Source organism: Anoplophora glabripennis, unplaced genomic scaffold (genome assembly GCF_000390285.2).
Source record: "Anoplophora glabripennis isolate ALB-LARVAE unplaced genomic scaffold, Agla_2.0 scaffold402, whole genome shotgun sequence".
In the NCBI taxonomy this organism is placed as follows: Eukaryota; Metazoa; Arthropoda; class Insecta; order Coleoptera; family Cerambycidae; genus Anoplophora; species Anoplophora glabripennis.
The window spans coordinates 28,930-42,788 of NW_019416506.1; the positions used below are offsets into that span (position 1 = coordinate 28,930).

Below are 13,859 nucleotides of genomic sequence, written 5' to 3' on the forward strand. Positions count from 1 at the left end.
GAAATTAACGGGAGTAATTTGCTTATTTTTTAAAAGGTCGAGTAACATTTTTTTTTTTCAATTTTCTGTCTTTAATAGATCTTCCGAATACATGGTTAAAATTAATAACATTATGACTCACCCTGTATTACTGTTGTTTTGGAAATTTGTTTCTAATCGCAAAAGTATGCTTGGATATATTTCACGTTTCTCACGTTTTTTAACTTTTTTTTATTTAAAACGTATACCTAAGAAACATTTTCACTGTAAATATGTAAATAAGTTGCTCAAATAAATCATTATTACATAAACTTTTTTCCTTAAACGATTGTTAATGAATTGAATGGCCGAAATTTTTTTTTGTCCAATCATTTTTTAACTAACGCAGTCTGTATATGTATTACGTCGTAAAATATATGTATTGACTTGACAATAAGGTTTTAGTATTTCAATTTGTTCGTCTTGAATCGGTTATAAATAAGTAAAAATATGAGAAAAGTTTTGAAGTGGCCTTGTCTATAACCTAAGTAATCTTATTTAAACAGTTTGTGTAGTGTTAAATAGATTTTTGTATATATTATGTGTTAAAGGATCATGTAATGTAACGATTCATAAATTATAAAAAAAAATAATAAAGACATAACATATATTCCTGTTCTTCTATGTTCAGACCGTAATACCTTTAAATTCAGCTGATTTTGACTGTTATGTTGCCTGTTAAAATTATAAATACAAAGATAAAAACTGAATGAAAAAAAATATCAACAGAAGCAGATATACCGAGGAGCAAAGAAGTTATGACATCTTAAAAATATACAAAATACAAGTGACGCCCTCTAATAAGTAACATCAAAATTATGGTAGGATTTGGATTCGTCGCCTCAAAGAACCTCCGCCACCCAAAATTTGTGCAATATCTGTAATTATCTCTTTTAAGTATCAACTTTTGGACTAAGGTAAGTTTGGTTTAAATATTTTAGTATATAGAATGATTTCTCAAATAGGGTCTGTTCAAAAAATAACCGAAAATTTTGAATTACGCGCTAATAGAGATATTTAGTGATATGCGGTTGGCAGCATTGCGTTGCGCACAATTTCCTCTATAACCACATGTTCTTGGATTGCTGATAACTCATTTAATATTCGTCATATCGTTATTCGAGTACAAAGTGTCGCTTTTTGAAATATGCAATTTTCTGGAACAACGTAAAATTTTGCGTGAAAACTTTCACGGAAACGTTTCAAGTTTTGAAACAAGCTTACGGACGTAAGGGGTTATTTCTTTATTTATCTAACTACCATTATGATCAGTATCATAACGGATTTCAAAAGAGTTTACTATTAACTCCTCGAAAGGGAGTTTATAATTTTTATCATCTACACTTTAATTAATACATGGGAACTTAGAAATATTATACGTTCAGAGAATGAGTTCCAGACACTTAACCGTACGTCGCTCATGTACAAGGTAATCTAGTGGTTGGTTGTATAGGGTGACACTTAAGTTGGAAGAACAGGCAAACACCAAAACTTTTCATAACAATAAAAAAAACACAAACAAAATAACGAAGACACAGCGAATTCGAATTAATTTACACGCGATAACGTAAACCGAGATTCAGGGAACCCAACACGAATTCATAGCAAAATTTGGAAAAACTTCTGTTATTAAATTAACCTGAGTCAAAATTAAGAAAACTGGGCATTGTGGAATCCAAGGAGAAACAGCCTTTTTTCGAAAATCTCTCCTGAATTCGACACCTCGCTTCGACACGCCCATTTCTTGAGTCCAGAAGTTTCTCTTCTTATCTTATTAGTGGGCGCCCTGAATATCGAAATGGCTTAACTATACCGTGTTAATACCTACTTGACTGAATTTTCAATTGTATGGACGGATTAGTCAATATCATTTAATCTATTCTTATAGCTTGGAAAATCCGCCTAAAAACCAGCTATTTGATCTATTATTATTTTTCTCACAACATTTTAACAACTTATTTAATTAAATATATTGGAATTCTTTTCGTATGTATTTCGCGCGTTATTAGAAATATCGATTTTTCCCTTCACCATGGGCTAAACAGACGCTACCAGATGCCCAACACATGGCCCCGATGATCTAAGTCTACTTGTTCAAAATCATTGCTAAATTCATGACGCCTTCTCTGAAGGACTACGATGGTCGAGCTTTTCAAATTTATTACTTCCGGTGACAAGAGGCACCAGTTTCTCAGTGACTTTATGGCGACGCTAAACCTACTTGAGGACCCTTAACTTTTCAATAATTATTGTTGACTGAGTTGGCCCATCCGTTCCGAGAACTAACAAATAACCTATCACGAGTCCCGGCTGTCGTTACAAATGTTACGAATGGTTTTCACGATTTAAAATTATCCTCAATCAGGAAGGCCTTCGACTTCAACTGATTACTCCCATGTCCAGGAAGTCAAAGATCTGGTGCATGCAAATTGCCGACTCTCAATTGGGTCATGCCATGAAATTTTGACTGAAAAATTGAACATGCGTCGAGTTGCAGCAAAATCTGTTCCTCGTTTGATGACCGAATGACAGAAAGAAAATCGTATGAACGTTTGCCTTGAACTATCTAATGACTATGAAACATTCATTGAAAGGATCATAACGGGAGACGAAAGCTGAGTTTACGGCTACGACATTGAGACAAAAATTCAATCATCACAATGGATTGGCAAAGAACCTCCACGCCCCAAGGATGCACGTCAGTCTCGATCCAATGTCAAAGTGATGGTCACTGTTTTTTCGACTTTAATGAAATTGTGCATTTTGAATTCTTGCCTCAAGGTGAAACAGTGAACCCTGACCAGAGTTGTGACGAGACAACTCGTGGTTCTTGCACCATAACTATGCGCCCACATACTCATCTTTGTCAATTCGTCAGATTTGTGCCAAAAATCAGATTGCGATTTTTTCATATTTCCGAAATTAAAGTCAATAGTGAAAGAACGCCGTTTTCAGACTATTGCTCACATAAGCAAATTCGTCATAGACTTTAGAGGCCATATCAATTGACACCATCCAGGACTGCTTCGCGAAATGGAAACACCACTAGGAAAAGTGTGAATAGGGGGGGTTAGTACTTTGAAGAAGACAAGGGCCAATAATGTATAGAATTAATAATAAAGTTAAAAAAATAAGTCGTATAAGGAAATATAAATTAACAATTAACCGATTATTATTACATTAAATTAATCTTATTTTTAACAAACTGCGTTACAATTAAGCTTATTACTTTAAGAAATATAAACTGTACTATCGATTCAAGTCTAAAAAGAAAAAATAACATTTTTTTATGTAAACACGAGATATTAATCTTGATCGGAACTGACAGCGATAAAAGCAACAAAGTGAATACAATTTGCTTTGTAGCAGTTCTTAAATTAGAGGTAGCATTGTCGTAGTTCATAAAAAATTTAGATTTACAGAAAGGGCAATATATAGCATGTAGGACATTTGCAGGCAAATCATTGCGAACGTATTTTGTAGAAAAAATAGCCAACATAATGGGTGATGACCATACCTATTTACCTTTTACAATAAAAATTCTGAATATGATTAATATGTGGCCCAATGAAGCGAAAAAATGTGATTTTATTAAAAAGTACTACATTTTGTTCGGTATTTTATTATCTATTACTGCTATTATGGCCGATTTTATACTACAGTTTTACGGTAAGGCTAATGTAATACCTAGATGTTTTAGTCATTTACAATTTTTATACATTTTTTAAATTATAAACGTATCCGTTTTTCTTGGAATTGCAGTAAATATATGCAATTTATTTCATTTTGTTATTTGGAACAATTTGTAAACATTTAGATTTGAATTTCTCTGAATATCGTTTAAAAAAATTTTAGATTCTAATTAAAATGTATTTGTTTCAATATTTTTAATGCATGTACGTAAGATTATTGAATAGGGTCTTCTTCGAATTATAATTTAGCTACACCTCTATCTTTTTATAAACAGTTTCAAAAAATGTTTGCATTTTCCTATATCCGAACCGTTTTACATAACAATAAGTGATCAGATCATTAATTTACATTAAAATTTTGAATGCATTCGTAGCAATTTCACCCATTTCAGATGATGACTTTTCTTTCACAAGCCTAGTTGACTCTCTGATAGGACTGAGTGCCCTGCTGAGCGTAATCTACATATCCGTATGCTTCATAGTTAAAGACCAGGAAATAAAGAGATTGACTGAAAACTTGAAGATATTTGAAGAGTATATCCCGAAGGTTAAAATTGAAGAAACCGAGGATAAGGCGAAATTCCACACAAAAATTTTCATAATCTACGGAATCATGGGGAATATTATTTATGATTGCTTGCCCTTACTGACGTACGAAGATTGCCACAAGAATAGGTCTAAACATATGATCAAGTACGGAATACCGTGTGGTGGCATTGTCCATTACGTTTTGCCGTATAAGCAGGATACTTTCCCTTTGGCAGAAATTACGATAGTAAACCAGATGCTTATCAGCACCGTGGGTATGCCAGACTTTCATAATTCATACGTGTTTTTTTCTAAAAAAATAAATAAATAAAAGAAAAGTAAAAAAATATATAATCAAAAAGGTATTGCTGATATATAACAAAGTGTGTTGCTGCACTGCTTTAACTCACTTTGTACTAATACGATTTATCTCGGAGAAAGAGACATCTCATTTATTATGCTCAATGGGCGACTGTAGATTAGGTGACTCAAGAACAGTGCCCAACCACAAGCTCCTCCTTTAAAATCAGTAATAGAGTAATTATTTTCTCAATGGCATGTAGTTGTTGATCGTCACCTTCCTGCAACAACACTGCTTCAATTCCTAGTCTACTTACGTCCGTACTTAAATCGCAACCCTTGTTGGAATTAAAATTATGTAGCACAGGCACAGAGACTAACTTGTTTTTTTTTAAGTATTGAATGACCTACCCTATATTCCTATGTGAACGATATGTATTTCTTTGCAGTCTCATGCAGTAGTCGTACAATTTTGGCGAAATTCTTGATAAAACTTCTCTAACAATAACATAACTAATGAAACTCTGAATGTTTCTGATACTTTCTGGTTTCGGAAAAATTTTAATTGCCGCCTATCCTCATCAAGAGCTACACCATCTTCACTAACTACAACCCTAAGATTCTGAATTTTTGATTTAATGTTAAACCTGACTCGCAAAGTCTTAGAAAAACTTTATTAAACTTATTGAGAAGTCCTTCAAAAAGACAATGTATATTAATACTGCAGCGTCACATAATCCTTAAATTGGTATGAGCTTGTACTATAAATACGATGTAGGTATTTTTTGAAATTATCCTCAATTCTCACTTGCCAATTTTGCACCTAAATGCCAATATATATAATATATATTTGAGATTTTCGTGACCTTCTGTAATCTACACAGAATCTTGTTTAATCGTACTTCATCGTTACTAGTACTACTGGACTGGACCAAAAGTGACAAAGTTATACGATCTAATAAGCAAGCATAAGTCTAAACTGGTTAACTATTATTTCTACTTTCTTGTTTTTCTGACACTCGGTAAAGGCGACATTTTATTGACTCTGCATCATCCACATCGATCATATGCTCAATAAGATTAGATACGCCGATTGTCCTCGTAGAATTAGAGAAAATATCTTCCATACTCACATCATGTCTGTAAATAGACACAAAAATAACTACAAATATAGCAAGATCAGTTATCTGGTGGTTCTACTGTAATTAACTTCTTACTAGATATGGCAGGTGTAATTCAATGCTGGTCGGGGCATTAATCCGCAGAGTAGTTATTTCACAGAATATTATCATCGACAATAAAATCATTTGTTAAAACTTTGTTTCGCCTTGTGTCTGAGGGTTGCTTGCTTTCGGTGTGCAGCAAAATAAAACTCAACAGTAAAAATAAAGTATTTTTATTGAAAACAACGTTAGTGAAAAAGATGTGTTGTCGGGGCGAGCGTTCGCTGGAGAGTTGTCTGGTGTGGAGTCATTCACAGAAGTACCTGATAACTTAGCGCCAATCTGCCGTGGACCTTTTCTGGAACCCTGTTGCGTCCCGTGTCTATTTTTTTGTCCTTGCAACTGTTAGATCAGTCCGGGTGTCGTCAGACTGGCGCCACATGTGACATTATTGATGTCCCTTTCTGTCAGTTTGGACATGTTGAAAGAATTTAAGATTTAAGGCACTGTTATTATATCTCGTCTAAAGGTGCACTACAGGTTACTAATAGGTTAAAAACCGTTATGTCTGGTGGTTCTACTGATGAATAAGCTAGCTGTTGGCAAGTTGTAACGTGTTGCGGCATCAGTCCGCAGAGTACTTGTTTTCAACGATATCATTCGTCAAAAATGATATTGAACATAAAAAAGCTCCAAACTCAAAACAGCTTAGAAAAATATGAGGAAACCCCCAAAAAAAAAGATCAAGATTTATCCACCATATGTATTATATAGCTACTACTTAACCACCAAAGCAGTATATTTTCTACTGACTGTTGATCAACTTTTAGGCACTCTTATTGTAATGACGGTCACCATGCTTGTTTGTGGAATCTTGATACATGTATCAGCAAATTTAAAATATCTCAGAAGTATGATTTCAAACTTAACGTACACACCAAATAATCGAATAATGCAACACGTCAATTCTTGTGTCAAATACCATACTATGATTTGCGAGTAAGTATTAGAATGAATTGGTGAAGAACAAAAAAAATCCAAAATGTACTTGGGAGTTACAATAATTGTAAAACAGTTTTGCAGGTCGAATTAATGAAGCTTTTAGTACCATGATGCTAGTTCACATAACTTGGACCAGTTTCATAATAAGCGTGCTAGGATTTGAAATTATTATGGACACAAATTATTCTAATTCTATCAGGTTCTCTCTGCACTTGGGAGGGTGGTTGGGAATGCTATTTTTGATTTGTTTCTATGGACAAATTTTGATGGATGACGTAAGTGTACAAATGTACAAAGAACAGTGGGTAATGCGTTTTAATAATTTTTAATATTTCAGAGTTTCGCTGTTTCCGAAGCACTATATGAAGCAGAGTGGTACGAAAAGCCACCTATTGTTAGGAAGTCTCTTGTTTTAATTTTGTTGAGGTCCCAGAGACCATTGGTATTGAAAGCCGCTGGTGTAAACGTCATGTCGTTAGCCACGTTCTTAGGGGTATGTTAAATATTAAGACCAAATTAAAAAATTTACCATTGTTGTGCAACATGATATTATCGTATAGACTTAGCCTTACTTTAATATCGAGCGATATATTAAAATTTCAGTATGACATACATATCTGGTATCGTATCAAGTGTAATTTCACTTTATTGCCAATAATTTTGTAATCGGCTTTTCATTCTTTTATACCGACAGAGATGCGTTAACAAAATTTTACTACACTACTCCAACATAAATTTTTTATGATTGAAAGGATCTTCAGAAAACGTAAACATATTTTTAATGAAATACTGTGTAGAGTTGTTTCAAAATCTTATGAGCTTTGATCTTCATATGCGCAGAAACATAATTCCGACCGTCGCCTAAATTATTCTACATCCTAAAAACATTACATCCATTATTCACAGTCTATCTCGAGCTCTCGTAGCGTAAACAAGCCTTCGATCCGATCACAAATATCATAATAAAATGCCCTATTCTTATTATTTTAGTTTAAGCAATAAAAATATATATAACGAACGTTGGCTAGTTGACTTTATTGATGCCCGAGCGCCATAGTTCATTTCTGGTTGTAATGAGGCACGCGGTCTAATTCTGAGTCAATGTTTTCACGACGTACTTATTAGAAGAATTATGCAGATATGCTACGCATTTCGCGGCTCATGAGTTTTTAAAACTACTCTAACTCCCATAAAAAAAACTTACCACACAGTCGCGGCGACAAATCATAGGCAAGAAGTTCAAAAGAAGATAAAATTTATATCACAAGCTTTAAGTTATACCTACAAATGTCAAGTTATTTTAATTGTTTTGGAGTGTTTCTGGTCATGGCCAATTTGACAACAGGTCTGATCCGAGAAAAATAGTGTCCAAAAATTGCAAATATCACTAAAAGTAGTAACGGCAACCCTAACAATGTTTATATGACTTGAAAGGAATTTTCAATCTGCATACGACAGAGTAAAAAAAATAAGGGACGTTCTATTTAAGTTAACAAAGTTATAGCCGTTTGAATTTATCAACATATGTAACAGCAAAAATGAAACAGCTAGTATTAAATGTTTCAATTTATTGATGTACCATAATTTAGTGTTACCTATGCCCTATGCTCGTTACAGGTACCAAAAATCCACTTGTTATCACGCTCCTGAAAAGAGTTACTAGCATCTCTGTTGACCCTTACATCTGTCAAATTTTTTCTTTAAAAATTATTATCTGAAAATCTATAACACCTAAGATATAGAGAATATTTAATAAAGTGATCCTCAAATTTCATGTAGAATCCGAAAATGCAACAATATATAAGTCCCATTTAAACGAAGTTGGTGCTGGAAAGTTCTAGATATTTTAGTTGTGTTTGCCCCAGGGACGTTGCCATGTTACCAAATTTTCAAATTTTTCGGATCAGTATTTTCAGTTATAATATCACAAGAGCATAGAAAATATTCGATTATACTTCCGAGTCACGAGACGTATTCTGCGAAACACCACGACAGCGTAGCTGGAGTGGTGTTTTAAGGATATACGTCGAGTGAGGAGGTTAGTATAATCGAATATTTTCGTTTGCTCGAGTGGTATTCGATACGATTATATAATTCAGAGCTTGAACCGAAGCGTTCCATTTTTTTTTTTTTGACGTTTATTGACAAATGTTAAAACTATCGTTACCATGACATAGTTCACATTGTTGGAGGAGGCGAAACACCAAAACGGTTATAACACGTCGTCAAGAGTATAATCGCTTATCAATACATAGTAACTACGTAAAATTTGTAATTGCTATTGGCTAAATTTCTAATGAATTATATAATCCTAGATATCGATCGACGCAGTTCCCGGTGGGACACCCTGTATATGTTTCGATACATCGATGTATCGTGACATAAATGTCGATGGCTTCGATGTATCAAGATAAAAACATCGATATTTCGATGTATCGAAGTAAAATTATATGTAACTTCAATTCAGTTTGCCGAGCATAGAAAAAAGATGAAATATAGTTGAATTAGGGATTTTACTTATAATTTCTTGTTTAAATGTAGAAATAGTCCAGAAGAGAGTTATAATGTTGATGTAAATTCAAAGCAATATGCTACTACTACAATATAATATATATTTTTAAATTATGAAAAAAAAAACATACATTCTGAAAACAAATAATCACAATGTATAAAATTAATCACAAAATATTTAAAACGGTATCTAAACTGTAAAAAAAAATAATATTAGATTCAGTACTCGTCAGGCATAGATCCTGAAAATAATACATTCTTCATCCGGCATTCTGATTCAGTACCGAAGTTTTACTTCGTATATTGGGCACTAGATGGCAGCATTAGTTTATCGATATTTCAAGTAAATCGATGTCGATACATCGATATATCGGTGCATAAAGACCGATGGCAAATCATCGATGGCTGAATGTCGATGTATCGATGTTTTTAAAATATCAATGTATCGATGCCATCCCTACAGTCAAGATTCAAGGCATGTTAATACCAAACTTACCACTTGCCACGTGAACATGTTTTTGGGGTTATGTCACACCTACAAATATTTTTCCCACTATTAACAGTATTAACCACCTGTCGATATGCGTATCATTAATTGAAGAATTTAGCTTCTCTAATCTGGTTTGTTCTCTAATCTCTAATTTGGTTTGTTTCGATACGACCGTTTTTCTCCCGCTAAAGTTTATTTTATTCCACTATTTAATCAATTACATTCTGGTGACGGCTAAAATACATGAAGTACTCGTCTAACTATTGCATTTTGCATTTACTTTAAGCCAAGCTGAAAAATTCTAGCTGTTCAAGTTAATCAAGCATTTGAATTATTGTGAGAGGCGAGGGATCTTCGCAATATCTTTTTTTGCACTTTTATGTTTGAATATCTTAAAATCCTGATTTGACGAAGTAATTTTACGACCAGATTTAGATTTAGTGAAAAAAATTGGGACATAAAACACTATCAGATTCATAAAAGCCTTCGGAGTTCTGATCCTTTCAATGTGTAGACCTGTGTAATTGACATGATTTTTTTTAGGTTTTATATAATGCTTACTCCTACTTCACTTTGCTACTAAAAATTAAACCATAACTGGAAGGTAGTACCTATTACTTGCATACATAAATCTCTTATGCCACTCAAACTATGTAAATTGCCACATATATTTATCCCAAATAAATAATTAAATATACTGTAATAAAAAATTTATGGATTTTGTCATTGTGTAGTTAGAAAAGTGTAATTTACATCAGTCGTTTGAAAAATTCTCAATAAAGACAAGAAACGTTCACATTCAGAAAATTGTGTTTTCTTCTGTGTTCTTTCCCTGCTCTTAGTTTAGCTACTAATTATATAATTTAATCAATATCTGAAGAGATCTTGATAGAGAGAAGAAATGTCAACATTCAGAAACTTGTGCTTTCTGAAATATCTGAATTATCCACCCTCTTTTAATTTGGCTACAAATTATGTAATTTATTCAATATTCGAAACATGATTTAATAGAAATTGCAGCATTTCTTTTCTTCCAAATGAGGGAGGTGCGGATAGTTTTTATATATCTATTTATCAAAAGGCATCATAACATATCCATTACTCTTATTTAAAAATGTATTAGTGCCCTCTGCTGTACAGTAATAACATATGATTGATGAGTCTTAAAAAAAAGAAAAAGTTTATTATGAAAATATAAAATAACAAAACGGTTACTACAAAAATATATATACAAAAGGCATGACGTGCCAAATGACTATATTCTATATTACAACGAACAAAAAATACAGTTAAACCAAGCACTACGGCTATCTCAATACATCTCTTATTGATTACATAATTTTAACTGTTGGTATAAATAAATAAAACGTCCTTTTGGAAAATCTTTTAGTATCACAGGCAATTTGATGCATCTAAATTGAAAAGGAACTGAAAAAGACACATTTTCAAAAGAAACATCTCGATCGTTGGTCAGAAAATTTTAAAACGCTATTCCTGTAGAAATGGTAATACAAATCTTTTTTTCCCGAAATTCTGTACATTTATCAATTATTATATCTAAATATGGCTTACATAATATGCAATGCTTTTTAATTTCTCAACAACATGAACATGCAAACATGGAATTTGTTAAGAATTGACCATGTACTATATTAAAACAAAGAACTACCCTTAAATTATTATAAATAATTGTCCGGTATCTTTCCTTGATAACAATATAAAATGCTTAAATCAGATAAACATCCATCAAATAAGATATAAAATTTGTATAATAAATTATTTGTCCTACAACTTGGAACACTCTATATATCACTCCCCTATATTCTTACTTCTGCTAGTATATTTTATAAATAGTAATTCAACATTTAGAACATTTCTATTATGACTATATGTATAAATATAATTATTAGATAAAAATGTAGTGTTCAATATGTCCGTCAAAAAGAACGTAAGTGTTGATACGTTATAAATATACGGGGTGTGGCATCTTTAATGAAGAGAAAATTAAATACAGATTCCTAGAAATATATATGATAATAAAGTCTTATATCAAATAGTTCTATATTCACGTATTGTCAAGAAAATGGAACGTCAATTTTGAAGCAAAAAAATAAATCTTAGTACGGCCCCGGCAATATTGACATTCAACAGCAGATGCTTGCCGAACCAAACTTACCGAAAATCTGGGCAGATGAGCCCTCTTAACACTTCCCGTATCTCACAACCGTTGAACATAATGTAAAATAGTAATTGCATGCGGATAACAACTTTGTGGCCATCGTTCCTGGTATAACCGACTTGCCCTAAGAGCATTTTCTCCTGCCGCACCATACCACTATACTATCACCATGTGTGCACACTTGACAGTAGGAAACGCATTGTTGTTCCATTGTCGAATTAGTTCAAGCAAAATAAGAAATGCTTTTAATAAAATAGCACTTGCCTGTTTCTTATTTTTTACACTACGACTAATACTGAACACTTATCGGTAACTTAAAACAAAATAATACAACACAATCTAAGTCCATAAGCACGATGTCTAAACAACAGAACGATATTTTTGACACAATTTGACAGCGACAGTCATATGAACGTGAAATTACTGGACAGAGGACTGGTTAGTTATTTCTTTAGTGTAACAACTAATATTGAACACTCTTCGGTTACTTAAAACGACAATACAACACAATCGAAGTCTGAACAGAACGATCTTTTTGACACAATTTGACAGCAACAGACATCGCAACGCGAAACAACTGAACATCGGACTGGTTAGTTATTATTTTAGTTTAACAAGACCACGTGATCTCCATTCCAAAGGTGGCGGAGTATTGTCACTGCATATACGAAAGTTATAACTCAAACAGTGCAAACAGGACTGGATTAACTTTTTGCTACTTTTTGTAATACTCAAATATCATAATTGCCTTAAAATAGCAGATATTATTTTATTTGGTTTACTACCAGGAGTTTAAATTTTTAATTTCTGCACTAAAACGCCACACCCTGTATATCTACTAAGGACCAGAAAATGAACAATTATAAACAGTAAAAAATATTCCCAATTGATAAATACATTAAGTTATTCAAATAATTTAAACAATTATATTTTTGAACCCATATAACCATAAATTGAACAATTACCAACCAAAATATAACAACAAATATAGTATAACAATTTTACCTTTATATTTTTAGTTTAACTAAATTTATTTCGTTACCGAATCGAAATACTTTTAACAACTGAACGGTATTAAAAAATAATTTTGTGTCATGCCAACAATGTAGAGTTAATCAAAGAAAAAAAAAGAAATACCCGTTTCAAATCGCCGAGTGAAATTAATTTTATCATTATTGGAACTATCGAATTGGTAAATAATATATAAGTGGTGCAACTAAAATGCTTAGTAAACTTTAATGGTGAATTCTACATCATAAATTAATAATTGGAAACGCTTAGTTTCAGAATATTCAAAATTAATAAAAAGATATTATGATAAATTCAAATGGCAAAAAAACAGGTCAGAAAGGTAATATGAATATTATATTCCACTCATTGATGTGATTTGTTCAATAACGGCTGTTGAAAATTAAAATGGTCGTATGTATTTTGATAATGAACAATAATGATTTGTGCAAGTTTTTTATAATTAACAGCCGTTTTCTTCCTTTCTTGACAAAATTAAATTTTCTTTATAGTTACACTTATTTAAATTACTATTTTTCAGACCCCGTAATGTTGCAAATTTACGAAAAAAATAAAGAACTACATAATCACTTTAATTTTCACAAGCCACCACCAGATTTGTTGTATTATTATCATGTCAAAAGTTGATGTCACGATACTTTTAATGGGGTTTGACAGCAAAAGCATATTTTTAAAAGCCTTTAATGTTCTATCATCGTAATGATTTCAAAACAATGCCTCTGTAAGTAAAAAAGATTGACACAAACTTTAAGGCCTGTAAATTTTTAAAACAGTGATGTAGAATCCACTATTAGGGCAAGCATTCTTGGTACACCCTGTATATTATAGTACATCATCTTACCATAACAGGCAACAACGGAAATTCCTCAAAAACAACACAGCGAAAATATAGATTATTGAATTTTTTTCTTTTTCAGAATAAATTTTCTCCGACATTCACCTTCATC

General features: G+C 32.4%; 1 protein-coding gene across 1 annotated transcript; it reads left to right on the forward strand.

Annotated features, from left to right (window-relative positions):
* Window positions 1–3,575: 3,575 nt before the first annotated feature.
* Window positions 3,576–10,507, forward strand: LOC108910738 (odorant receptor 49b-like). Its single transcript, XM_018715439.1, has 6 exons — window positions 3,576–3,687; window positions 4,103–4,513; window positions 6,532–6,700; window positions 6,777–6,978; window positions 7,041–7,196; window positions 10,248–10,507. Exons 1-6 carry the CDS (start codon window positions 3,576–3,578, stop codon window positions 10,299–10,301), a joined length of 1,104 nt encoding a protein of 367 aa, XP_018570955.1. The 3' UTR covers window positions 10,302–10,507.
* The last annotated feature ends 3,352 nt before the right edge of the window (window positions 10,508–13,859 follow it).

Bases quoted from the DNA above. Each gene is read 5' to 3' on its own strand.
- LOC108910738 (XM_018715439.1), top strand. From the start codon at position 3,576: ATGTGGCCCAATGAAGCGAAAAAATGTGATTTTATTAAAAAGTACTAC. The intron at 4,514-6,531 runs GTATGCCAGACT...ATCAACTTTTAG, and splicing joins GATGCTTATCAGCACCGTGG to GCACTCTTATTGTAATGACG. The intron at 6,979-7,040 runs GTAAGTGTACAA...TTAATATTTCAG, and splicing joins GACAAATTTTGATGGATGAC to AGTTTCGCTGTTTCCGAAGC.